Source organism: Mustela nivalis (assembly GCF_964662115.1).
Source record: "Mustela nivalis genome assembly, chromosome: 20".
NCBI classification, from domain to species: domain Eukaryota; kingdom Metazoa; phylum Chordata; class Mammalia; order Carnivora; family Mustelidae; genus Mustela; species Mustela nivalis.
The window spans coordinates 25,119,155-25,146,270 of NC_139039.1; the positions used below are offsets into that span (position 1 = coordinate 25,119,155).

General features: G+C 45.9%; 1 protein-coding gene across 3 annotated transcripts in view; it reads right to left on the reverse strand.

The window, feature by feature from the left end:
• Positions 1-377: 377 nt before the first annotated feature.
• LOC309855408 (uncharacterized protein) overlaps positions 378-27,116 on the reverse strand; it is a 332,305-nt gene continuing 305,566 nt past the window's right edge. For all 3 annotated transcript variants that reach the window (XM_082715646.1, XM_082715647.1, XM_082715645.1), the window contains one exon: positions 378-793. In XM_082715646.1, coding sequence (XP_082571772.1) covers positions 704-793 — 90 coding nt within the window. In that variant the 3' untranslated portion in view covers positions 378-703. The remainder of the gene's footprint in view (positions 794-27,116) is intronic.

A 27,116-nucleotide genomic window follows, 5' to 3' on the forward strand; every position in this document is an offset into this window, starting at 1 on the left:
TCTGAAATCAGACTGTGTGGGTTCAGATGTGTCTTTGTCACTCAGTAGCCACGTTACCTTGGACAAATTCCACCACCTTTCTGCACCTCCGTTTTGTCATCCTTCAAGTGAGGATAATAACGGTATCTACCCCATAGATTCATTCAGACACAAAATGTCAGCCTGACCCTTAAGAAGCAATAAATGTTTGCAAAAATGGGGCTGTGATGAAGGGGGTATTGGGAGAAGAAATTCCTTAGGGGCTTTGTTTCCAGAAGGTGACAGAGTAGAAGAGTGAGTGAGTTCACTGGGCCAGCATGAGTTGGACTCAGCTCTTCTGAGTTTCTTTCTCCGAAGGCAATAGTTTCTTCTTCTGCCCCCGTAATTAGAATTACCTTAAGAACACGGGCTGTGAGGTGAGGCCAGTAAAGATTGGGAACCAGGCCCTCTACTTACTAGTGCTAGGAGAATGGCATGCTCCCTAAATTCTCTGAGCCTCAGTGTCTTTGCCTACGGGAGAGGAACAACAGTTTTGTTTCAAGGATCATGTGAGTAATACATGCGAATGATCTTCCCTGGCTCAGAGTCAGCACTCAGAAGTGATAGCTATGGTAGCATGAAGCAAAAGGCTCGAAGCTTCTTTTTCTTATGTATCCAATAGAGGTGAGGAGCACGGGGCTGGCACCATTCCAAGGAGAAGAGAAAGGCAGAGCCTTGACTTTGGTCATGCTGGGGATGGCTGGTTCATACCCCAATTGTTGTCTATGATCTTTGGCAATCCGTCTTTCTTACGTTGGGATAGAGTTAACAAGCACTTAAAAAAAAAAAAAGATTTTGTTTACTTATTTGAGAGAGAAAGAGTGGGGGGAGTAGAGGGAGAGGAAGAAACAGACTTCCCGCTGAGCAAGGCACCTGACCAGGGGCTCAATCTCAGGACCCTGAGATCTTGACCTGAACTGAAGGCAGTCGTTTAACTGACTGAGCCACCCCGACAGAGCATTTTCAATTGCATTCCATACTGTATGAAGCAGGAGGAAAGGGAAGGTATCAGAGCATTAGAGGAACACTGGCTTCCGCATAACAAAACTGAGACCCAGAGAGCACAAAGTACTTGGCCAACGTCAGCTAGCACAAGGCAGAGTAAGAACGGACATTCTGTACTAGGACAGGTCTACCTACCCAGGTCCCCAAGAAGGCCAGTTGGAGGCCAGCTTGTGTGTGGGGTGCTGTGGGCTGCACAGGTGAGATAAAGGCTCTGGGGTCACGATCTGGCTCAGAGTAGGCCCCCAGCAAACAGGCCACCATTGTCATCAAAGCATCTTTATGTAACACCTACCTGTCTTCCACCGCTGCTACCATGACTCAGTCTAGATTTGTTTTTCTGGGCCTGGTACAGCTGATGAAGCTAATAATACTGACCTAAAATAACTATAAAAGCCTGGACAAAAAAAAAAAAAAAGTTGGCTTTTTTTTTTTTTTTTTCCCCTACCCAAGATGATCTATATTTAGGGAAATGTGGCTCTTTTCCTCCTATATCCCTTTCATATATTTTGAGTCAGGAGCGATTTTGTTTGAGAAACATGGTCAGGACAATTTCGTCTATAACTGCACGGGAAGGAAGAGGATAATGGAAATTTTAATGAAGACGCCAACGCAATGAGAATAGGAATCAGTTCTTTTGCAATAGGAAGCAGCTACTTTGCTCAACAGGCAACAAAACCTTTAGTTTGTGTTCATGAAAATTATGATCATCTCCGGCTCCGCTGAGATTTCACCAAGAGGAGGAAAAGGGAAAAAAAAAAAAAAAAACGAATTTAAAAAGTTCAGTTGCAGTTCACTCGGAAGCTTGTCTCCAGACTTCGAGAACATTTCAATTTTCCAAACGGGCACACCAATAAAGAGGCCGGAGGCTGGTTCAAGAAACACAGATTCTCTAGATCCTAAGGACCGTGTGAGACAGTGTGTTGCTGGTTGTCTGGGTTTTGTATCTCATGACTATGACACAGCAGGATGAACAATAACACGCTGGCCTCACCACGCTCAGCCTCAGGGCCTTGGCCATGAATGGGACGGGCGGCAGTGCAGCTGTAGTCATTGACCGAGGCTGTGCCCTATGCTTGTCCATGGTGGGGGCTAGCTGGGGGAGGGGGAGGTAGACCTGGGAGGTGTGTTGCATGCACTGGGGGACAGAGGGACCGAACTCAAATCAACTGCAGTGCCTGAGCCTGTCTGTGGACCCGAATCCTAGAGGCCCCAGGGAGAGTGGCACAATTACAAAGGCTTTGCCATACAGTGGTGGGAGAAGCGATGGCGTCCGTCCATCACCTAGTTCTCCATGGAAAAGAGAATGGAAATAACAGGTTCACAGAAGTGTCGCCATTACAGCTCCTCGTGCACTGTGTGGCAGGCACCGCCCATATCCAACTGTCTAGAAAAAAACACCTTGTGTTCCTTTCCTCACTCACACAGAAGAATGCTTCTGCGACTGGACGTATGGGTTTTCCTTGCCCAGCAATTCTGCAACTGCCTGGAATTAGGGCAGACGCCGCCAGTTAGGACTGTCCCCAACCCGGGCACCTGGGTGGCTCAGTGGGTTAAGCCTCTGCCTTCAGCTCAGGTCATGGTCTCAGGGTCCTGGGATCGAGCTCCGCATCGGGCTCTCCACTCGGCGGGGAGCCTGCTCCCCACCCCCCGCCTGCCTCTCTGCCTACTTGTGACCTCTCTCTCTCTCTGTCAAATAAATAAATAATCTTAAAAAAAAAAAAAAAAAGACTGTTCTCAACCTCAAACACCCATTGCATAGCATGTCCCCAGGTTATCTATAACTTCTGCTTGGCTTCCACAAATGGAAGGTTCCCATGACCTCCGCCCTGGGTTCGATCACTTGCTAGAATGGGGCACAGGACTCAAGGAAACCCTTAATGTTTACTCCTTTGTTATAGAATAAAGAATACATTAAAGGATACAGTGAACAGCCAGATGAAGTGGCACAGAGGGTGGGGCCTGGAAGTTTCCCAAGTATAGGAGCTTCTGTCCTCGTGGAGCTGGGGCATAGCACCCTCCCAATGCCCAGATGTGTTCATCAAATCCATCCCCACATCAAACATGTCTTGGAAACTCTCCAAACTCCATACTTAGGGGATTTTTATGGAGGCTCCATCATGTAGGCATGACTGAGTATAAATTCATCTTCCAACCCCTCTCCCCACTCTGGAAGATGGGAGTCAGGGCTGAAAGTGCCAAACTTCTAACTATGCGTTGGTCTTTCTAGGGACCAAACTCCATGTAGGAGCTCACCAAGAGTTGCCTCATTTGAACAAAAGACATTCCTCTAACCCAGGAAATTCTAAGGCATTTAAGAGCTCTCTGTCTGACACTCTCATCACTCTGGACATTACGAAGTTTTAGGAACTTTGTGTCAGGAATCAGGGTCAAAGACAAAATATTAGCAGGAGCCAGAGGCCGATATATAGATAGATGGATAGATAGATATAGATATAGATAGATATAGATATCTATTTCTGTCTATCTTATTATTTCACACCAAACCAATTCCCATTCTCTTACCCTTCACTGCTCGGAGAGCTACAGTTCTATTCCAGTAGGAGGAACAGCCCAGATGAACTACATTGATGGCTCCCTTGCTGTTAGGGATGACCATACGACAAATCAAGTTCTGACTGATAATAAGTAGATAGAAGTCAGTCAGGGATTTGGGGAAAGGTGAAGTGACTGACTGACTTCGTGCCTCTCCCTGGTTGTTTGCAAGAGCATTCACAATTCTTTCCATTGCTATACCCTTGGAATTAACTTTGCAACTCTTTCTCAAGAGTCAGAGACTGTTTCTCCACCTCTTGACTCGGAGTTTGGTCTGTGACGTGCTTTGGTGAGTGTGCAATAGGCAACAAGGTGCGAACCAAAGCAGACATGGGATTGCACAACAGAACTTGCCCTCTCTTGCTACTGGAAAGATGAGACTGCCACAGAAGACACCCTTATTTGCAACAATTAAACATTTAGACAACAGCAGCCACCACAACATGTGCCTACCTAACATTCTCATACTCATGAAAATGCACTTGCTCTCTCCCCAAAAGGGAAGACTCGAAGTCTCACTGGTTAGTTCCTCCCCCTCTGTGTGCTTAGTGTTTGGGGGTGGGGGGGCTGTGAATGCACACACATACACAGTCATGCACACACACACACACACACACACACATATCCAAGAAAGGAAGAACATAGAGGCACCTACTCTGGTCAATTTCTGCAGCTAGTAAGGAAAGCGATAGAGGGCACAGCAGTGTCCAGGAGAAACACCAGTGATGCTGGGCAGGTAGGATGGTGCCCAATGGACATGATACCATCTAGGGAGGTCTGGAGCAAAGAAAGGAGGAAAGGAGGACTGAACAGATTATACGAAAGTACATATGAGACCACCCAAGGCTTCTGGAAACACCAGATGGAGAGTCTTTGGAAGGGTCTGGGTTCCTACATCTTGCATTTTATGGAAGACAACACTTCCAAGATGAGAAAAAGGAAGACACATGCTAAGGATATAAAAAGACACAGTCATCTCCCCCCCACATTAATGTCCAGTTGGGAAGACAATTACTCAATGCACAAAATACCTACCCAAACCCCCACATGATATAGGATTAAGGATGTTCTGGCTCTATGAGAAGTCCTGAGACAAGATCAGGGAAGGGCTGATCTTGGGTGTATCTATCTGGAAAAGACAACAGTTCTTCATGGTGTCCCATGGCCGGCACAGTCGTCCTGCTGTGTTCTCAGAGGGGACAAGAGCTACCAAGGCCCAGAGACGTTAAGTGCCTTGCTCTTAGTCCACAGGTAGCGAGGAGCATGGCATCTTTCAGGATAGCACACCACTGCCAAGATAACCAAGTCAATGCAGGAAACAGTTCTTAGCTGGTTTTCCGCTTGCACTTTTCATTCTCCTTGCAGTCAAAGAAAAGAGCGACTGTCTATTTTTGATTAAGTCATTTGATTGCCTCGTGCCTTCAATAGGCAAACTTCCCCAACCAGTCATCTGTTTCTCAGCTGAACTTTTCTGCCTAATAAGAAGGACAGAAGTAGTTTCTGTCACAATAGTATCTTATGTGCTGTATGATGGAAAGGATACAGAAGGGCAAGTCAGGAAACCTGAGTCCTTCTCTTGGCTCCATCAGTGAATACGGGGGCAAGTTTTGAGCAAATCACTTCAACCCTGTGGGCCTCTGTTGTTTCATCCGCAAAATGAAGGGCTTGGCCTACATCAGTGGTTTTTCAGTTGTTTCTTGGAACCCAGAAGTACACAGTAAGTACCGGAGGAAGGATATGGGGGGAGACCCAATGGGCAAGACCTCAGTTCCCCCATTCCACCTCGGTTTTATATATTGGGGTTCCTAAGCTAAAAAAAAAAAAAAAAAAAAAAATCATCTAGAGAATTGCCCAGGCACCAATAATCTGTCTTTCCAAGGCGTTTGGTTGATGGTTCTAAAGATAGCTCTGTGCCCACTTGCCTCAAGTGAGTAAAATTTTGGATGGACTAAAAATAAAGAATGGTGGTTGGATTTCCAGATTTTTTCAGAATGGCACAGAAGACAGTAGACTGAGAAAAATGCTTTATGAGTAGGGAATTATTTTGCTTTTCTGCCAAGATTTATTACATAAGCACGTTTTGTCCTCAGCAGCACCAATCTCAGTGGGAATGCTCTCTCACTGTATGTACATCTACCCTGAGGACACAAACTGAAAGATCCACGTAGGCCGGGGGCCACCACATCCAGTCTAGAACCTTCTCAAAAAAGGTCAGTGGGAAAGATGTGAGAGTCCCATGTTCCTTGTTTTCTCTTCTAGAATCTCAGCTCCATGAGGAATTTACTTAGCCCTATTATAAATCCCCCATCACTATGATTACGAAGACAATTACACTACAAATTAACATTTAAAGAGAACTTCCAGGCGAGGGAATGTAGCCACCTTTAGTCTAGAGCATCTGTTTAATGGTCTGTTAACAGAAGCATCATAAGAACACAGAGATTCTCAAATCGTGTTGCTTGATACTAAAGAAAAATTGTTGCAGCTGCACAGACTTTCAGCTAGCGAAGTAAAGACAGTGATACGTGGGACAGAAAGTAAAATTTAAGGAATGATGTACGGGAATCAAGCTAAGTTGAATTTTGTTTGTTTACAGATAAGCCAACTGGAAGGTACCGTTAGAACTGTCTTCAAGTGAATGAAGAAGGTTTTGTGAATTAAATTCTTCCTGATCATTTCCTCTGTTACTAAAAGAACGAGGAGAAAAGGGACTTACATTTAAGAGAAAAGATCCTGATTTGCTAACAGAAGTGAACCGAGATTTTTTTTGGGTAATAAAACACAGAGACGGCCAAAATAAGGTCGCCCTCAGATCTCTTGCCATCTGCCCATCTGTCTTGGACGTTTGCCTATTTGAAAGGCAAATGGCTGGGGAAAGGGAGCTTTATGATCTTTATATCTGGATATGGAGCAATGTACAGAAATGTGAGCTGGCGGAACTATTATTAGGATATCACATCTATAAAAGGTTTGAGGCTTTTAAAAAATCCTGTTCCTCTATATGATTTCATCCGGACTGTGGGACAGGTTCAGAGGCAGCAGGGAGGAAAACTGAGACATGGGGCTTTCAGAAAGACCTGCAAGGAAGAGAGGAAGAGCCCTAACCAGAGCCTCGCCAGAGAGAGTGACCATGTCAGGACCAGCCCCATTCCGGTTCAGGGATGTCCTTGGGGCCCAAGACTGTGGGAAAGCAGCCAGCTGGGGCGGTGGGGGGTGGGGGTGAGTGGTAAGTTGGGGGCAGGGAGCTCCGGGAAGAATGTGGAACTTCAGGGAGGCACCGGGAGAGGAGGAGGAAGGGCATCGTCTGGTGAAGAATGGGGGTCCATGGTTACCTCAGAGAATCAACAGCCTTTGGGACTAGCCCTTACCGGTTAGCAGGCCCACAGACTTGGGAAGGCTTAGGGGGACAAAAGGCCACAAGAGCAGTTCACTTCCTTATAACAAGAATAACCCCTTGCCTCAGTGACTGGAATGCTCCTGTCCACACAGGATGCTGAGGACACATTCCTGGGGCCACCAGGCTGGGGAGGAGACCTGGGTCTGACCATGTTGCAAGTCAGTATAAAAGTCCTGGAAAGGTTGTTGGCAGCCTGCCCTTACTGAGGCCCTCAAAACTCTTTTCTTCCCTGAGGCTCAAACCTGTTCTCAGCACTCCTGTGTACGCGCCCATGTTCCATCCCTAGAATCGAGGCTTCTGGTCACGGAAGTATTTATAAGAAGGGTTATTTGGTGACCACAAAATGGGATCAAGCTTGGAGAAATAGTTCACAGAAAACCCTATGAAATGTACCTACATCCCAGCCCTCTAGCTCCGGTCACGCCTCAAGCCATATCCCTCCCCCCATAGAGCGGAATGTACTAGACAATTCTGTCCTTTGAATTACATATTTTATTTTGTTAAATATCTTATTTATTTATTTGTCAGAGAGACAGAGAGAGAACAAGAGAGAGAGCACAAGCAGGCAGAGCAGGGCAGGCAGAAGCAGAAGGAGGCTCCCTGCTGAGCAAGGAGCCCAACATGGGACTCGATTCCAGGACCCTGGGATCATGATCTGAGCGGAAGGCAGACACTTAACCGACTGAGCCACCCAGGCATCCTTTTACTTTTATTTATTTTTTTAAGATTTTATTTATTTGAGAGAGAGAGAAAGAGAGAGCCCAAGCAGGGGGAGGGGGAGAGGGAGAATGATGAGGAGCTCCGTCCCGGAACCTGGGATCATGACTGAGGCAGAAGGCAGCCACTTAACTGACTGAGCCCCCCAGACGTCCCCACATAACATATTACCTTCCTGCATCCCATGGCCCGTTCTTTCCTGAAGCACATTAACATGCTTCTGACTCCTGTCCTGCATATTTGGTGGTCTTATTGGTGCCACTCTCAGTCTTAAGGGACTATAAGGGACAGCACTGTGTCTGAGGGCTGGGGGTACCAAGTATGAAGGAAGGGGCCCCAGTTGGCCAAATCCAGTACTGGAGATAAACACCAATAATAAATAACTCTGTGTTCCTCAACATCTGATCTTCTTGGTAGGTTCATTTTCCTCCAAACAAAGCAAGGGCCACATTGCCAGAGGGCTTCCCACCTCCCCACCCCTATCTCCATCACCATCAGCACATTTCTCCCAGTGGCTTAAGGGCCCCCAAGGGCAGAGGCTATAGGACATAGTTCTATCTCCTCTTCTCTCCTTTCCCACTCATGGCTTACTTGGTTTGACCTTGCTTTGACCTTCGCATGACTACCTTGCTCCCTGACCCCTCTGCAGAAGGGTGTCTTAGACATGAGACTCTCCAGAGTCTTTGCCAACTCTAGATTTTCAGAAGGATTCCCTCAGAAAAAAAAAAAAAAAAAAAAAAAAAAGGAATCCAATCTAAAATTAGGTAAATTGGCATTGGCTTCTGTTTCTCTTCTTTCTCTTTATTCTGTAGCTGCCAAGTCATTTTCTAGGTATTTGAAACTGAGCAAAAAGGTTTCCCCCTGGGTTTAATTTCAGTTGCTCTCTGCGTAATTTTTATTATGCACTTACCCAGGGATCAGTTTCTGTAGCCGTCCCCCAGGCACAAGTGTCCTTTTAATTCCCAGGAGCTTGGCAACCCACGTAAAGTACTCTGATTAAAAATGTGCATTTTGAGAAAAAGTTGAAGTCACACCCTCATACAGTGGAAGAAAGGATCTCTGTTAAACTCTCCACAGACATGAGAATGAATTTCACTGTTAGAGGAAGATTTTCTATCTACCATGTCAGAATCCACCCCACACACTGGGGTTTTGGAGTATTAGCTCCATGGGTTCTGAGTACTGACTTCCATCTGTCCTCCACTGGGTCCTTCAAATGCAGAGACTCAGGCAGGGCTCAGGCTTTGAGGGACCCAGATGTGGTTTAGGTCCAGGTCCTAGAGTGCACTAACTCCGTGACCTTTCTGAGTTTCAGTATCATCATCAACGAAATAGATGGCACCTGCGGCACGGGGTTTCAGTGGGGGTCAGTGGGGGGAATGCATGCAAAACACCAGGCATAAAATCTAGCCCCTAATAAGTCTTTAATCAATGACATCCAAGATAACACTCTCGAAAAAGGGAAAATGGCAGATTCATCCATTCCACAGGCATTAACCATGTGTCTTTTGTGTTCCAGGCACTGCGCTACGACTCTGGATATGGGTTGGGAAACAAAGCAAACAGAGTTGTCTGTTCTTGCGGGATTTGCAGTCTTGTGGGAGCTACAGTCTATAAAGTAAACATACCTATAAATACACAATGACATGCTGTGGTAGGTTCTAGGAAGGAAATGAACTGGTGCCTTAAAGCGCTTGGGAAGATAATGTGGGTGGAGCCAGGTGGACATGCGAGAGAAGGAAAGGGGTTCACAGCATTGGAACTACTGTGCTCTTGAGGGGTGGGGGTGATGGGGCAGTCTTCAGAGGAGAGAGGAGCCCCGAGGAAGGTAATACACTTCTTAGAAGAAACTTGATTTTTTATTCCATTATTGACTCACAACATTTTAGAGTTTGAACATTTATCAAAAATTATCCAGCCCTGAGGCACCTGCATGGCTCAGTGGGTTAAGTGTCCTACTCTTCATTTTGGTTCAGGTCATGATCTCAGGGTCATGAGATCGAGCCCCACCTCAGATTCCATGTCTGCTCAAGACTGTCTCTCAGAGAGAGACTTAGAGACTCAGAATGAGTCTCCCTTTGCCCCTCCTCCTGCTCTCTATCTCTCAAATAAATAAATAAGTCTTTAAAAAATTTACCCAGCACAAATCTTATACAGATCAGTAAACTGAGGTATGGGAAGTAAATTGCCTCTAGTCACATAGCTAGATGAAGCTTAATGAAGGAACAGGCTTTTCCTGGGATCTCCTTTTTTAAAAATCATTAACGCTTACTTCTTCTTAAATATACCAGAACATCCAGGATTTTGTAAAAGGTTATTAAAAGTAGTGCCTATGTATCTTCTTCTTGCGTCACTAATAGAAGTCTCTTTTTCTTGAAATTTCTGGGGGGAAAAGGGTTGGGGTTGAGATCCTCTGAGAGTTCTGCAAATATGGTTATTATGTTAATGCTTTAAAAAAAATTCCACTGTGGTTCACAGTGTTATCTTAGTTTCAGGTGTTCAATACAGTGATTCAACATTTCCCCGTATTACTCAGTGCCATTAAGATAAACGTACTTTTAATCTCCTTCCCTTAGTTCATCCATCCCCCTCACCCACCTCCCTTATGGTAACCATCAGTTTCTTCTCTATAACTAAGAGTCTGTTTTTTGGTTTGTCCCCCTTTTTTCCTTAGGTTCATTTGTTTTGTGTTTTAAATTCTACATATAAATGAAATCACATGGTGTTCATTTTTCTCTCACTGGCTTATTTCACTTAGCATGGTACTCTCTAGATCCATTCATATCATGGCAAATGGCAAGATTTCATCCTTTTTTATGGCTGACAAATAGTCCACACTACATATACACCACTTCTTCTTCGTCCATTCATCGATTGATAAACACTTATGTCTCCTCCTTAGTCTGGCTATTGTAAATAATGCTGTTATAAACATAGGGGTTGCATGTACCCCTTCGAATTGGTGTTCTCGTATTCTTTGGGTAAATACCCAGTAGGGCAATTGCGGAATCAGAGCATAGTTCTATTTTTAACTTTTTGAGGAAACTCCATACTGTTTTCCACAGTGGCTGCACCAGTCTCCCTTCCCACCAACAGTGCATGAAGGTTCCTTGGTCTCCATTCCTCACCAACGTTTGCTGTTTCTGGGGTTTTTGACTTTAGCCATTCTGACAGGTGTGAGGGGATAGCTCCTTGTGGGTTTTGATCTGCATTTCCCTGATGATGACTAATGTTGAACATCTTTTCTTTTCTTTTTTTTTTAAGATTTTCTTTATTTATTTGACAGACAGAGATCACAAGTAGGCAGAGAGAGAGGAGGAAGCAGGCTCCCTGCCAAGCAGAGAGCCCGATGCGGGGCCCGATCCCAGGACCCTGGGATCAGGACCTGAGCCGAAGGCAGAGGCTTTAACCCACTGAGCCACCCAGGCACCCCTAAACATCTTTTCATGTCTGTTGGCCATCTGCATGTTTTCTTTGGAGGAGTGTCTCTTTATGTCTTCTGCCCATTTTTAAATTGGATTATTTGCTTTTTTGGTGTTGACTTGTGTAAGTTCTTTATATATTTTGGATACTAACCCTTATTGGATGTGTCATTTGCAAATATCTTCTCCTACTCGGTAGGCTATCTTTTAATTTTGTTGGTTGTTTCCTTTGAGAACCCTGCTCATCTTAAGCTATTTAAACTTGGGTAAACTTAATTCCATCATCAGTACTCACTTCCCGTTTGAGTGCTCCCCTCTTTGGCACTTGGGTTATACTGGAATCATGTTGTCATATTCTAAGAGTAACTGTCATATTCCCAGAGCTTGAGTCTCATTGTGCCGGTCTAATACTACCATCTGAACCACTCTATGTGCCATACCACAGTGGGACACTGTGCTAACTCCCATGGGTGTTCTCCAACCTGAAGTCTGAAGGGGTTCTCATCATGAAGGTCAAGAACCAGCTGCTTCCATTGTCACCCAGATGCGAAGCAGAAATGTAAGATTCCAGTCAGCCATGAGTGTGGCACCCCTAATGGAAACAAAATGGGTTTGGATGGATCTAGGTTTGAATCCAGCTCTGCCACTTATTAGTTTTCTAACCTGGAGCAAGGAACTTATCTCTGAGATACTCAGTTTCTGTAAGTATAATACAAAGAGATTGGACTTAACGTTCAGGATTGTGGTGAGGCAATTGAGTCAATCCCTAAGATGGTACCTGGCACATGGCACTCAATAAATACACATTCCCTTTCTTTACTTGATAAGTACGAATTAAGCACTACTCCCAGGGCTTTACAAATAGTAACACCATCCTCTTCTCTCTTCCCAGAGAGGAAGAATGCCCTACTGACAGTGGATGTTGGGGGGCTCCACATGGCGTTGGGCTATACCATAGACCTTTGGAAAATAGGAATAGTTTATCTTGCTTAAAAATCATCCACCCAAGCTTTCAAGCAGGAACCTGGGTGTTTTCCTCGGCTCCTAGAGAGTGGTTGCTTCTCATATTGTGCTGATTAATAAAGTTAATAATTTCACTGTACACATCCACTGGGTACTTACTCTCTAGCATCATCTCTTGCTGTACCTTCTTGACCCATTTTCTTTAGAGCAGACATGCACTTGGCTCAAGTTGGTCATACTAAGTTACTTATAGTCCCCAGAGGTCCCACTATTTCGTGCCACAGGCCATACTTTTCTTCTTTGCCTACCCTGTGATTCTTCCTGTGTTTGCCTGGAAATAGTCTTTTAAATCCCATTCCAGTCATTACTTCCTCTTGGCTTTCCCTGATTTTCCAAGTAGTATAGGCAGCCACCTCCTGTGGGTGCCTCTGTACCCTATCTGTGGCCAGACTGTAGAGTCTTGTAAAGGCAGGGACTGTGTGTTACTCAGCTTTGTACCTCTAGCATCTAGCCCAGTGTCCCATAGTAAGGAAGGAAGGCTGAAGAAGGAAGAAAAGAAGAGAGGAATAAGAAGTAGGGAGGGACATCATCAAGTAATTAGCCAATGATAACATTAAGGCAACTTCTCTCACTGCTGGTCGCTGTTGCTAGCTCTCACTGTCCCTGCCAGGTGAAAACTGATGTGTGAATGGCAAAATGGTTGTCATGGTTTGAAAGTAAATGGCCATTATTCAGGTGTTGAAGGGAGATGCTCTCCTCTAAATGAAACTCTTTGTCCTCTCTTATTCTCTTGAAAAATAAACAAGACAGACCCTTCCTAGAGCTGGTAGCAGGACTGATGAGCTTGGAGATCAGGACCAAGTGCCAGCTTCACTAGCCTGGACCACCGTGGGCTCTCTCTTCCATTGAAAAAAGACAGGGGCATCAAGGAAGAATGGATGATGTGTCTCCAAAGGAAAAATGTACCAACCAGGCAGGGCTTCTTGGAGTGTAGGCCCCTGTGACCTGGGATCTGTGTTCCCTTGTACCACCATTAAATGAATCTGTCTTCCATTTCTGAGGTCACTGGCCTGGCATCCAACATCCCCTCATTAAGCTGGAGAGACCGATGGGGAATGGTAGTGCTAAGGTGAGGCTATAAGTACACTGAAAGCAGAGAGCTTTCATCCATCTGTCCATCCATCCATCCACTCTACAAATGTTCCTTTAGGGACTAATGTGTGTTGGAGCTAAGCTGATGAAAGACCAAGGCTTTGTTGGTGAGAAGTTCAAAGCTTCTCCCCCTCTCTGCGTTTCAAGTTCTCATCGATCAATGAGACACTTGGATGCTTTAAGGTCATAGTTCCCCATGACCCCAATTCATATTTCAGTGAAGTCTCCACTCCCTAAAAATAAGCAAACCCACACAATTTTGCATGTTATTTCAAGAAACTCATAGACACAATGAAGCCCATTCATGAATACCAGGTTAAAAACCTTTCAGAACTACAATATTATCCCACTGTCTTCCTACCCAAAATTCACTTCTTGATTCTAGAATACAGCGGCCCCAACAGAGACTCCTTTTAAACATGGCACTTGCTAACATTAAACAAAGGCTTCAGTCTTTGACTTAGGCAAGCACTTTGTTTGAAAGCAATGCAAGGGAACCAACTGGGGAGGACGATGGAAGAGGAGGAATACCATGTACCATGGCCTGCCCAGATCATCATCTTTCCCACCCACCCCAGGCTTGCCTTGGCAAGGGGAACAAGAAGTCCTATGTCTATATCTCATTTGGATTAATAGGGAGCTGATTTGACTGCCGATCCTTCTCTGACTGTCATAGCTCAGCTCTCAGTATCTGGGATCCTGCCTCAGGGATTCAGGTTTTGCTATTCCCAACTTCATCAAACTTCCCAGGGCTGTTTGTCCTCCTACCCAGACCTGTTCTTCCCCTTGGTTCACCACTGTTCACCTGGATCTCAGACTTCAGCTAAAGGCACCCATAGCCTGGCCTTATCACCCCCTTGGGGCTTGATCTCCTGGTGGCAGATCAGCAGAAGTCCCTACACCCCGATGCCAATTGCTAATGCAGCAAGGCATTACTTGAGCGTCAGGTCCCCCAACATGTATCCCATTCACGCTTCTCTGTCTGATGTCATCCCTGACTCACCCTGTCTCCTGCCATCCCCATCTAAAACCCTTGCATGTCAAACAGTAAATAAAGGGTGGGGACAGGAATGAACAGGACTAGAGTGAGGGGCCCAGGGAGGCACTCTTTTCTCAGAACCTTGAACTTGCATGGCCCGGCCCAGCGAGGGAACTCCTCCTTCAATTTTGTTCCCCTAAACACTTCTCTAGCCACACCCTGATCCCAATCCTGATGAGGTCTCCTAAGCCTAGAATAGACTTAAGGCACTCTCTAGACTCAAGTTTCTTCAATTTCTGGTTTTAATTTCTGGAAAGAAATATTATTTAATTATATATAAGAAATTCTTCTGCCTAGGGGGATAATTCAAGGCAAAGAAGGGAGCTCTTTATATCAAGTGCAGCAGGGTTCATGGCTGGTGATTAATCTCTTTGTGGAAAATGGCAATTTTAACACTGACGTGAGTAATACACCTTTTCTTCCCATAGTAGTTTAGCATTTCCTGCTGTAATAATTCAGGCCCTAATCCTTCATTCAAGGAAGCAGAAGTGTCAGCACACTATTAGCGTTCTCTGCGTTGACCCATTTGTTTCCTCATAACCTCACTCTGCTTCTGCCACCACACTGGCCTACAGCCATGATTCATGATGGACGTTGACAGAGGCTCTAAAGGGCATCACCAGGAAGGACCTCCACACAAAGAATGATTCCTCAATGAGGCGACATCTCAGTGAATGACCCAGCAACACAGTCAGGAGCCCCCTGAGCGGTGAGGTCCCTGCTCTTGGATTTTCAAGGCCATTGTCCATGGAAAGGCAGGACAAAAGGAAAAGTCCCTGAACTGAGGGTCAGGTCTCTTGGGTCCTAATTCCAGTTCTGTTCTCTGAATTTGCTAAACTTCTTGGCTTCTCCAGGCTTTCATTTCCTCATCTGTGCAAAGAGAAGACTGGCTGAGAGCTAGATCAACAAAGACAGCTTCAGCACGAAATGCTCTGATATGCCTTCGGTGTGAATCTCTAGGGGTTTAGAAGCTGCTCTGAAGAGTTTCTGGAACTCTTTATTGTCTCTGTTCTCTGGAAGACTTTGACCACGGTGGTGAGGGTCTAGGCTCATGCCCACGTTGCCACTCTGGTTTTCTGAGGTGGTTGATGAATGTGGAGACAAGGTTGGCTACGCTCTCGTCTCATGACCTGGACTTGAAGCCTTTCCTTTGCCCCCTCAAGGTATCTTCAGGACGTTCATGCCAGCTTTTCCTCCACCAAGCTGCCAACTCATGCCTCCCTAAAGGAGGCCTCTTAACCAGCCCACCAGCACCATCTCCTTCCCACGAAGGTTTCTGACTCATAGCCGCACTGTAGCGTGCGGCACCCTCAGACAAGAATACATCTTGCAAACTGCACTGGGGGCTGCCTCTCTGGGCTGCACCTTCTGGATACCAGAACCAAGACGACAACCGGAGTTGAGTTCTTCACAGATTGGAGAACATCTAATTTTACCTGGAAGAGCTTTTTAATTCAGAGGGTTTTTAAAAATATGTATATATTTTATATGTATGTATGTATATACATTTCATAATAGGCCAACATGACTAATAGTTGCAGTATTGTTTCCATTCTTTCAGCGTAACTGGTTCACTCATATCTGAGTATCCACATATCAATAAGACTCTAAACTGTGACTCTGAAGGATATATTAAAAATAAACTCTGACACTTTTCTCCGAACATGATTTCTCTAAAGACTTTTGGAAAACAACAAAGCAAGAAAGGATGGGGTCACAAATAGGTCTTCTCCCGTCTAACAACATCAATCAGTGTAGGGTGGATCCCTTGTGGTTTCGTTGGAGAGGATCCTGAGATAGTAACTTGCCAAGAAGAAGTGCCTCATGGATAAGTAATGTCTGTTCTGAGTAAGGAGGGAGCTGGGCAACATATGGGCTATTTCTGTGCCATCCTTGGAGGATCTCTCCAGCTGCTGCTCACCTCATCCTTCTGTTTGAAACCAGGGGAAGGCACGATGTTCCAAGAACATAAGTGTTGTCCATGATGGAGGAATGACACACAAAGTATGACCATTTCAGTGATAAACATCAAACTAGGGAATAAGTTATTATAGCCTTCATTCTGGAGCCCGGCTTCCACATCCGCATACCTGGCGAATCCAGTGGAAACCAAAGTCATTTTAGAGAGGGAGTTAAAAAATGTAATTGGGACTTCCTACTGATGATGAGAAAGTTCATAGGGAAGGAAACGGAGATCTCAAACAATGTGCTCCACAATTATGATTCAAATATCTGTATGTATGGCAAGTAACAGAGAATCTCTTGTAGGATCATAAACACTAACCTCCATTTACTCCTCACTAAGAGAATGCACGCTTTAGGCAGACAGGGCTATAGTGAATCTCCCTGGATAATTCTGCGTGTGTCCTATTTAGATTTTGTTATCCTGGTTTACCAACCCTCTCCCTCTTTGCCTACCAGGACTTTCCCTAGTGTCTCTTCATGCTGGAATGGGTTCTTCCTTCCTTAAGGGCCTGGAGCATCCCAAATGCTGAAAACTCTTGTTTCTCCCTCTTCTCTTGCTTTGGACTTTAAAGAAAGGGTCATCAATTAGACTCCTATAGCTCTAGATATCTGCCTTTTAAATTAATAATTGTTTGAAATTTGAAGAGGTTCCTTTTGCCTCTGATCCTCTCTGTACATCCTCCTCCACCAAATCCTCCAATTCTACAGACTTTTTCTACATTATACATCACAGGGCTTTGTTTTCTGTCTCTCTGCTCTGATCACTGGGTGACTGGCTCATGGTGTGGCTCTAGGAAGGACTTCACTGGGTGAGAAAGAACATATTTTAGGTTGAATATGAGCCAGATAAGAATGGTGAAATTTATAGGTTCAATGATATTTTCTGGGGGTCAACGTCAAATGCTCTACTCTCTCTGGCATAGGGTGACTTGTTCAACTGTAGGAAAAAACTGAAGTCCTCACCGTTCTCTTGGTCTCACTTTTATGTGAAAAATGGGATGGAAGCCTGAGTAGAGGGGACAGGTTGCTCCGCCTGGGGAGGATGATCCCCATTTTTTTTTACCTGTCCCTTAATTGGGCTTGTTTCAGGCAGCAAGGAATAGATGCAGGCTCACACGAGGAAGTAAGCGAGAACAGGAAGGTATTTCAGCAAGCCTCGTGGAAAACTGAATGTTTGCTGAATATTCAATGCATTTCTTGCAAGCTGGGACTTTCGTGCCCACTCAGACTTGGCAGCCCATTGAATCTCATTCGCAGGCATCACACTGTCTCTGCTTTCCTAGGTGGCCGTGGCACCAGCACCATGTACTAATGTAATTCCCCACAGTTACCCTCCTTTTGTTGTCCTATCTCTTGCTGCTGTCTCTGGAATGCATCCTTTTCACACCTCAACACATCGCTCTGTGGTGTCGCAGAAGTAGCGGCTGAAACTTTGCCTTTTTTAGCACCTGGGGAACGATGCCGTGTAAGCCCAAAGGCTAGGATTTATCTAACTTTAACCCATTTCCTGAGAATATTTGTGTGTTATTTTCTTCCTATTCTCTTCTTTGCCATCGTTCCCCACTTTGATTTATTTAATACCAGCTCCCATTCCCTTGAGATTAGTCAGTTCTGTCTCCCCTATACTAAATTGATTAGTCATGAAGTGAAGGTAACATCATCTGTGAACTCTATTACCAAACAGCATTCTCAGAGCACTGGCAGGGAAACTGCATAAAATACAGCCCCCGATTCCATCATTACCCCCTCCCTGAACCTTGAACCAGTGAAGTAACAGCAAATGATACAGTTTAGAACATATGCAAATGCTCCATATAATGCCTGGAACGTTCTAGATGCTGCATGACACATATTTGGTGGATAAAAAAGACAAATGCTTGATCGTGTGGTTAAGCATGGAGGGGCCTTGGGGGACTCAAACAAGGTGTGATGAGGTAGGCTGGAGAAGTCAGGGAGGGTTCCAGTAAAAGGCAGGTGGGGGAGGTGGTGGAAGTTATAATAGGACCTACCTAGGCAATCTGAAGTAGGGGCAGGCGTAACAGGCCCATGGGGAGCCCTCACTTCTTCAGGTGAAAGCTGCTTCTTTGAGTTAGCTATTACGGTGACGACTGCTACTGTCGTTATGGCTAAATTTACTCTAAATAGAAATCTATAATGATCTCAGTGAGCACTAAAGAGCGGCTTAGTCATCACAGCCACCAAATATCATCACATACATTAAGGGCACCTATGTGTCCAGAAATGTCCCAGCCACCTGTGAAGTGCACAGCCTCCGGTTAGCTCTCATCATGTGGGCTTTTGGATTTGACAACGAACATGCGAAGGAAGCAATCTGACCTTAGAATAAGAGGAAAATTTACTCTCTATGTCTCTCTAAATTGGATTTTTGCTATTACATAGCATAGACACTTTTAGAAGTAAAATGTCATTTCATTCATTTGACAAATAATTATGTAATATTAATGAGCCAGTGGGCATAAAACAGAAGAGAGAGGAAAATTTAATAAGTAATTACAATTAATTATCTAATTATAATTGCAGTAAGTGCACAAAGGAACAGGGCAGGGTGCTAAGGAGCATGAATGAGGGACCCAACCTAGTTTGGGGCCAAGAAGTTTTCATTAAGTACTTGATTATTTAGAGCTGGGCGAATAGCTAGGTGGGAGTTATCTGGGATTAACTGGGAAAAGACCCACTTTTCTCTTGCCATAAAGTGTGTATTTTGCTAAGTTAAAGCTTCCTGTGTGAACTCTCTGGGCTGTTTTTGACCCTCAAGAGGTTGGCTAAGCAGATGGTATTGTGACCACAGCTGCTGCTCCTGACGTGAGAGGCAAAACATCAACTCAGTATCTCTGTGCCCCACCTTATGCTTTGGCTTTGACTCTTAGAGTCCCGTGGAGGAGAACACAGATGCTCACGGACACACACAGCACAAGGCGGGAGGTTTTCGCCTGTAGCTGTTTTCCAGCTGTGCACGCTCAAGCCTCTCAGTGTGTCTGAGTATCCCACACACTGAGCTTCTCACAGCAACCTCGCCTCTCGCCTCACCAGCACCCCAAGCTCCCCGGTACCCCCGTCCTCACCTTCTGGGCAGCTTCAGGCTCACTTTCTCCCTCCACCCCCAGAGCTCGAACTTTTCAACTTGTAGACACTAAGATGGTGGGCATTTATGCTTCACTCTGTAATATGTGACGAAGCAGATGGGGCCGATATTGACAGTATTTCTATTTTGTCAAAGCTGGGGCCCTGAACAGAGAAGCTTTGGTAGCAGCCATCTTGAACTTGAACTTGAACTTCAGAGGAATTGAGAGAAGCCAAGAAGTCTGAAATGTATTTATGATTGGCTTTCTGGGAACAAAGGGATGAAGGTTGCTTCTTAACTGACTCCACCCCAGGCTTTACAAGCTCCATTCTGGCTTGGTGGAGAGTGGCGGTGGGGGGGGGCATCGGGGGTTGAGGTGGGTGCTTGAGCTGCCACTGACACAGCCTAGGACTGCAGCAGGGGTTGAGTAGTGAGTAGGAGCTGGGGAAATTTTGTCACAGTTGCTCTCTGAGGCTTGGGTCCCTGACCACCTCCTTCAGGAAGCCTTCTCTGGTTCTCTCAGGGCAGAGTGAGTTGTTCTGGCTCTGCCTTCACAGTGTGTCTGCTATTGTACGTATGTCTGTACCAGTGTGTCTGCCTTCAAGTTCATGAGGGGCTACATCTAATTCACTCCCTCATCTCCGCAGCCCAGCACAGTGCCTGGCACGATAGCAGCTCCTCAGTGAGCACCTGCTGAATGCACAGGGAGCTCTTTCTTGGATGCTGAGCAAAATACAAAAACGATGAACTCATTTCTGCATGGTTGTCTGATGGTGAAGCAATCCCAGAGCCAGTTGATAGGGCTAGTGGGGGAGGGGATGGGGGGCTCTTGGGTGGTCTGAGGAGGCAGAGCAGCCCAGGCAGGAGCAGCTGCAGCTGGCCCCGGTGAGGGTGGGGGCGGGGAGAGGCAGGCAAGTGACATCCTCACTAAAGCAATAGAAGGCTCTGGAATCCATGTCACAGCCCCTCAAAGACCCCTACCTATAACCGTACACTTGCGCAGTGACAGGGTCGCTCCTTTAGACTTTGCCCCCCTCCATCTTTTTGGGTGAGATGCTCAGTGATACGGACATTTATAACTATCAACCACTCCCGCCAACTCCCAGGCTTTTTCACTTGGCTCACCCATCTGTGAGCTCAGTCTTCGGGAGCTCCCTTGCGTGCCCCGTCCCCACTCCTCTGTGCACCTGCAGCGCCGTGGGGTGCCCCAGCTGTGTTCTCTCCACACTGCCCTATGTGGGTACCCTCCGTTAGGCTGTGAGCTCCCCGAGACAGGAAACCCGGTTCATCCTGAGTCGTGGTGCCTTTCACACATGCCCCACAGATGGGTGTTGAAAGAATGGGTGGTTTGTGAATGCTCCCTCCCCTATGTCAGACCTGAGCACGTGGGCCAGGTGCATCACAGCGTGGGTTACAACCTCCGATGGTTACAAAGAGAGGCAGTAGGGTCAAAAAGAAGAGAATTTCACATTCCTTCCATCAAATGTCAGGGAACAGGAAAAAAACAAAATTCCTAGATGTTTGCAGTGTCACCCTGCAGGGAGGAAAAAAAAAAAGACAAGCTAAGAGGGTTACTTTTCTCCTTAAAACTTCAAGAGGTGTCCCTGCTCCAGAACAGTGTGTTGCCAAGACCCTTGGCTTGTCAGACAGTACTCTTCACCCACAAGAGTACGTCCGGGGAAAGGGATACCAGAGAGAAATGAGTGGGTCCCCCAGCCCGAGATCCCTGACGCCCCACCATCATCCCTGCCAGACATGGGCAAAGATGCCAGGGAAAGTGGAGGAGCTCGGATGTCAGCCTCAGCCCAACCCTCACCCAGAATGGAAGAAAGGAAGCCTGCTCGCTCTGCCCTTCCTTCTCTTGGTCCAGTGGAGATTAACAAGGTTTGATATGACTCATTCTGTGAGTCAGACAGGGGAGGAAAAACAAGCTCGTCAAAGTCTAACTTTCAGATGGGTGAAGATTTAGCAGTCTGATCTGTGACCAAAATTGTTGATTTGAAGAACTGGAATGAAACTGCAGAGGTCTCTCTCCTTCCACCGTCAAAGGGGGCTGTGGCCTCTGTGGACTGGCTGAGCTGCGGGCAGCTGGGAAGAAGGCGAGCCCAGAGAACTTCTCAGAACAGGAATTATCGGGGAGAACAGACTCCGTGAGGCCTGGAACTCAGGTGTGAAGTCTGTCTGCTGTTTTTCCGGAATCCCCCTCACATATTCCCCCCCCCCTCCATTTTTTTGGTCCTCAAGCAATAATGGTCCTTGCCCATTTCCCAGTGTGCCTTGCTTTTATGACCTCCGCCTCCCTTGTTTTGTGGTCCTCAAACTTGGCCATACGTTGGAATCTTCTGGAGACACTAAGACCTACTCAAGTCTGATCTTACTCCCAGGGCCTGGACATCTAGAGTTTTAAAGGCTCCCAAGGTGATTCTGATGTGTAGCCAAGCTTCTGAATCTTGTCTCTCATCCAATGTATAAATTCTCCATGGGAATTTGCCTGTTAGCATTTTATCTGTTAATAGTCTAAAGACATGCTCTGTCTCGAGTTTTAAAATTTCTTTCTTTAGGGAGATAGTCCCATGAGCTGCGAAGCGTTCTAAAGCCGACTGCACCAGGTATCAGAGCTAAAGATAAACAAGTTAGGGTTGATTGAGGATATTTTAGGTCTGAAAGCAGAGTAGAGGGCACAGGACAGCATACTTCTCTTATTGCTTTCTTTCTTAATTACCAATTTCGCCCTCCCATTCTTCTTCCCAAACTCACAAGTGCCAGGGAGCCATACCCTGTTCTAACTGGGATAATCCACCAGGGACTCCAATCTCACGATCCAGAAAGTTCCTTCCAAACCCTCCACTCTTTGGGGTGCCAGTTGCTTGAGGGTCTTCAGTCCTAGAGCAGCGACAGGTGTGGAGGGGACAATGCCACGTGGGACCCGTGTGCCTCAGGTTGGGGGTAGAGTGGCAGTTCCCAGGATTTTTGGTCTTAAGTCTCCTTTACAGTCCTCAAAATTATTGAGGACCCCAAAGAGCTTTTGGTCATGTGGGTTACATCTCTTAATATTGACACTATTAGAAATTAAAACTGAGGAATTAAAAAAAAATTATATAATAATTTACTTCAAATTAACAATCGCCAACCCAGTCCAAGTTTGCATAGATGATACGTTTTCTGAAAAGTAGCTATTTTTTTTTTTTTCCAAAACAAAAAAACATGTAGTGAGAAGAGTGGCATTGTTCCACTTTCTGCAAATCTTTTATGTCTGGCTTAATAGAAGACAGCTGGGTTCTCATAGCTTCTCCTGTATTCTGCCCGTTTTGATTCACCCATTATGCAGCAGCCTCTGGCTAATGATACTGAACATTGATGAGAGACTGAGAATACAAAAAGCAAACAATGTCTTCATGACATGAAAATTGTTTAGACCTAGTGGATTCCCTAAAAGGGTCGCGCCAGGACCTCCGTGAGTATTTGAGCCACACGTAGAGAACACGCCTCTATGGTCAAAAGAGAGCCAGTGCGGAGCGGTGGTTAAACAGTGCACTGGGTAGGAATCAGCAATAACCTAGAGCCGCAGGTAGATCTCAGAGGAGATCTGAGATCTCCTTGCAACATGAGAAAAAAACAAAGGAACGACTGATTTGACCCAATGCAAGTGACAGCGCTAATGTTGCCTACATGTCTTTCTTGTCAGAGTTTATATTTCCAGGCAGCATACTCTATTCCACGTTAACTCGTTAACTCGGGTGCAAAGCCAGTCTGTGGCTCACCGAGCATGCTGACCAGCGTGACGCTGAGGTTGGAGGGCTGCGACAGACGTTCTGGCAGTCACCAGCGACGCAGACAGACGTAAATGGTTTCGGTTTCTGTCTCCATCTCTGTAACAAGTTAAGGAGCGAGCTTCCCCAAACCTCGTCTAGTTTCAATATCCTATGGTTGCCTGTTTACAACTTTCAAAAACGGTTGGGGAGGGTCACGACGTTCTTGAAAACATTCTGGCTGAATTGAGGAAGTAAATACTTAATGGGATGATAGAAAAGTAAGAAGGAAATAAAACAACAGTTTCTGAACTCTGGGAGGAAGGTAACTTTTAAAGCACTGTAAAATATTTATAAAATGCAAAAACTATCAAGAAGATAGTAAAACTGACCCAGGATATTTTTGGTACATTCCCTTCTAAACATCCCTTTCCAGATCACACTGTACATGGAATTTAATGTCCTGATTCTTTTAGATAAACATGTCTACCAAGCATTTATGTAAATCCTTTATAATTCCCATTTAAATGAATAAAATTCCACTGTATGGTTAGATTATATTTTACTGAATCCCCTTATTTTTCGATAATCGAGAAGTTGTAGTAGGGTTATGAAATTACACCTAATTTTGTTTCAATTTCCTTTTACTTGTCTATGTTCTCTAGTGTGGTTATTCTTAGTATGGCAAATAATTTTAAGGCAAAGACATGTTTTTTAGAGAGTGGGAGGAATCTGGATTGCCTATACCAAGAAATCCCATTCTTTGAAGAATCTCAATGCCTTTCCTTCTCAGCTGTCATTAGAGTCTCCGGCTTCCCAGGACCGCGGTCCCAAAGCTGTGTAGAACCCCACACATGACCATCAGCTCTCTGAGCCTACCTGTGGGGAGTCATGCTGCATTCAGGAACGGATCCGATTGCTACCCAGATAACAGGTTGCCATGTCAACGCACACAGCCCTCACATTGTGTAGCAACTTCACTGGAATTCACTTTTCCTGGTTTGTTTGTTTGTTTGTTTGTTTGTTTGCGCCCCTCCCAGCTCTAGGAAAGTATCTTTCAGAAATCACTCTGCCTTGTCCTATAGCACCGGTTAACAGGGCCCTTTCAAAAACAGCCAAATCCCAAAGGAGTCAGGGGAAGGTGGGAGGCCGGGCTCCTCTTTTCCATTTGTCCCAGAGTCACAGGTCTCTTGAGGCAGTGCGGATAAGCTGAGCTGCCGAGAGGTGAAAACATGGAACTAAATGTCCTACGCAATGGAGAGTCATTTGTTCAAATGGAAAACAGCACGGGCATGAAGAGGAGGCCCCACACGGAGTCCCTGCTGCCGCAGGAAGTGCCCACGGCCACCCTCAGTCAAGCACACCCGCTGCCCCCAAGCTGCTTCTTGGGTTCCTCTTGCCTTTCCAGGATGCCCGCCACCCAGAATCATCTTAGTGGAACTGACATATCCTGACTGGACTAGGTTCTTGCGAGGACAGTCAGTTTTAGCAAGACAATGCTCTGGTATACATGTTTCTGTTTCTTGGGTCTACGTTCCACGAACTTGGAATAGCAGAAATGTATTGCCTCACAGTTCTGGAAGCCAGAAGTCCAACACTGAAGTGTCTGCATGCCCCCCACACACGTGAGAACAATACCCCCAGTTCCCAGTAACATCAACATCCTCCTGGAAGGTGTCAACTTCTCCCTGCACCACTCACACGGACTCCCCTCTGTGTACATCTGTCCCATCCAAACTTCTCCTTCTTAGGAGGATCCAGTCCTATCAGATTAGAGCCCATCCCAGTGGGCTCACTGTGACGTGATTAACTCTGTAAAAACCCGGTTTCCAGGTAAGGTCATATTCTGAGGTACTGGGGATTAGGATTTCAACATAACTTTTGGGGGGACATAACTCGGCCCCTAATGAATACAGGGACCTCGGTAAGCAGGGATGGAACTCAGAGCTGTCACCATGGCTTTCTCAGACCCACAGGCCCTCAGGGGAAGTAAGAGGTCTGGGGGGGAGTGCTGTCTCGACAAGCAGATTTTCCCTCCGGGTGGGAACGTGGTATGGCAGGGTTAGCTCTAAATTAAGAGCACTTCATACCAAGGATTTTATTGTGGATCCCAAGTGTGGCCAGCAGAAAGAGCCTGAGGTCCGAGCATGTCATCACGGAGTCTAGAGGAGCCCCTGATTTTTGCTCTCTGAGTCCTGGGGAAGGCAGCCCTTCCTGACGGGGCAAGCCTATGGTTGTGCACCCTGCCGGGGACACCCCTCCAGGGCATGTGCCTTCTCCAGGGCAGGTGTACAGGGTCTCAAATAAACTGCCTGCCTGGGCTGGGGCTGGGCCTCTCCAGGGCCGCCTTGACCCCATGAGGCAGTGACACAGTGACAGCAGGCTCAGTGGGGCACGGATGACAAGGACCTCAGGCCTTACCACACCTTAGGCAAGTGACCGGCTGGTGAGCCGAGCATCGCATTCCTGGCATCTATTTCCATCTAAGCGGGTCTCACTAGAAACCGAAAGATGCTTAACATGGGATTAAAATAACATTTCTATGTAACCAGAAAGCCCCGCTTGGCATCCTGCTGGGAGGTGACCACCATGGACCGAGAGTTCCTTCAGACCAGAGCTATCACAATAAAACACTCTTCTAATTCTGGACTGTATTTTTTTCCATGTTAAAAGGCACTGTTGCGGGGAGCCTGGGTGGCTCAGTGGGTTAAACCGCTGCCTTCGGCTCAGGTCATGATCTCAGGGTCCTGGGATCGAGTCCTGCATCGGCTCTCTGCTTAGCAGGGAGCCTGCTTCCTTCTCTCTCTCTCTCTCTGCCTGCCTCTCAGCGTACTTGTAATTTCTCTCTGTCAAATAAATAAATAAAATCTTAAAAAAAAAAAGGCACTGTTGCTCACTGTAGAGAACCCTTATTTTCATCAGTATCACCATCAATGGATAATAACAAATGTCCCCCCCACATTCCACACAGGGAAGGGAATCTGACATTCCCCGAGACCTGTGTGCCAGGCACATAGCAGGAACGGGGTGAACACTGTTGAACACCAGCTTTCCACGAGGCCCGAGGCCTGCGGGCACTCTACGCCCTCTCTGGGTGAGGGAACAGACTCTGGGGAGCTTGGCAGCCAACCCTCTTCCACACTCTCTGCAGCCTTTCAACCCCCGGTTCTGAGCTCACCTCTTCTTAGAACTCTTCGCTGGTCAAGTTTATCCAATTGTTGACCTTTGCCTTTGTAGGTCCCATTCCAACGTGTCTGATGTACAATTTAAATGGGGGTTTTGATGGCTATTTTAATGTATTTATTCGTGTCCCCTCCGGAACTGAAAATTTTTAAATACAAGGATATAGCATTTACTTCGCCACGTTATGAATTATAGCGAGGTTATAAAATAAATGCGGGGGGGGGGGCGCCCAACCAGCTGATTACTCAGAAGACGTTTATCTTGGAGCATGCGTGTCAGATTCCTCCACATTGAACTTGAGGGTTTGGAGGCACTAAATGGGTTTGTTTCTTGGTGCATCTCATCTTGGATTTCCCCAATAAGACACCGGATTTGCCAAACCTGGGGGAAGAAGGCTCTACTCTGTAAGGAAGCTATAGGAACTTGGGGGGATGTGAATCCTTCATATATATATATATATATATATATATATATATATATATATATATGTAATTGGGAGAGTTTTCATTGTGTACAAAAGGGACAGGTGAATGGGGTGGAACTCCTTGTTGGCAGAAATCTGGGCATTCTGGGAGTAGGTGAGCTGGCTCCTGGTTGCCTAGCACGTCCCCTTGTCAGGAATGCAGAGGACACTGGCACAAGCATGTTTCTTGGTGGACAGGGAAGTCCTGAAAGGCAGGGACTGCTTCCCACTCATCTCCGTGCACAAAACAGGTGTTCAGTAAATGTTTGGTGAATAAATGAAAAAAAAAATGTTAAATGACCTTTTCTTTTTCATTTCTTTCTTCCTTTTTTTTTTTTAAGAATGTATTTATTTGACAGAGTGAGAGAAGGAGAGAGAGCACAAGCAGGGGTTGCAGCAGAGGGAGAG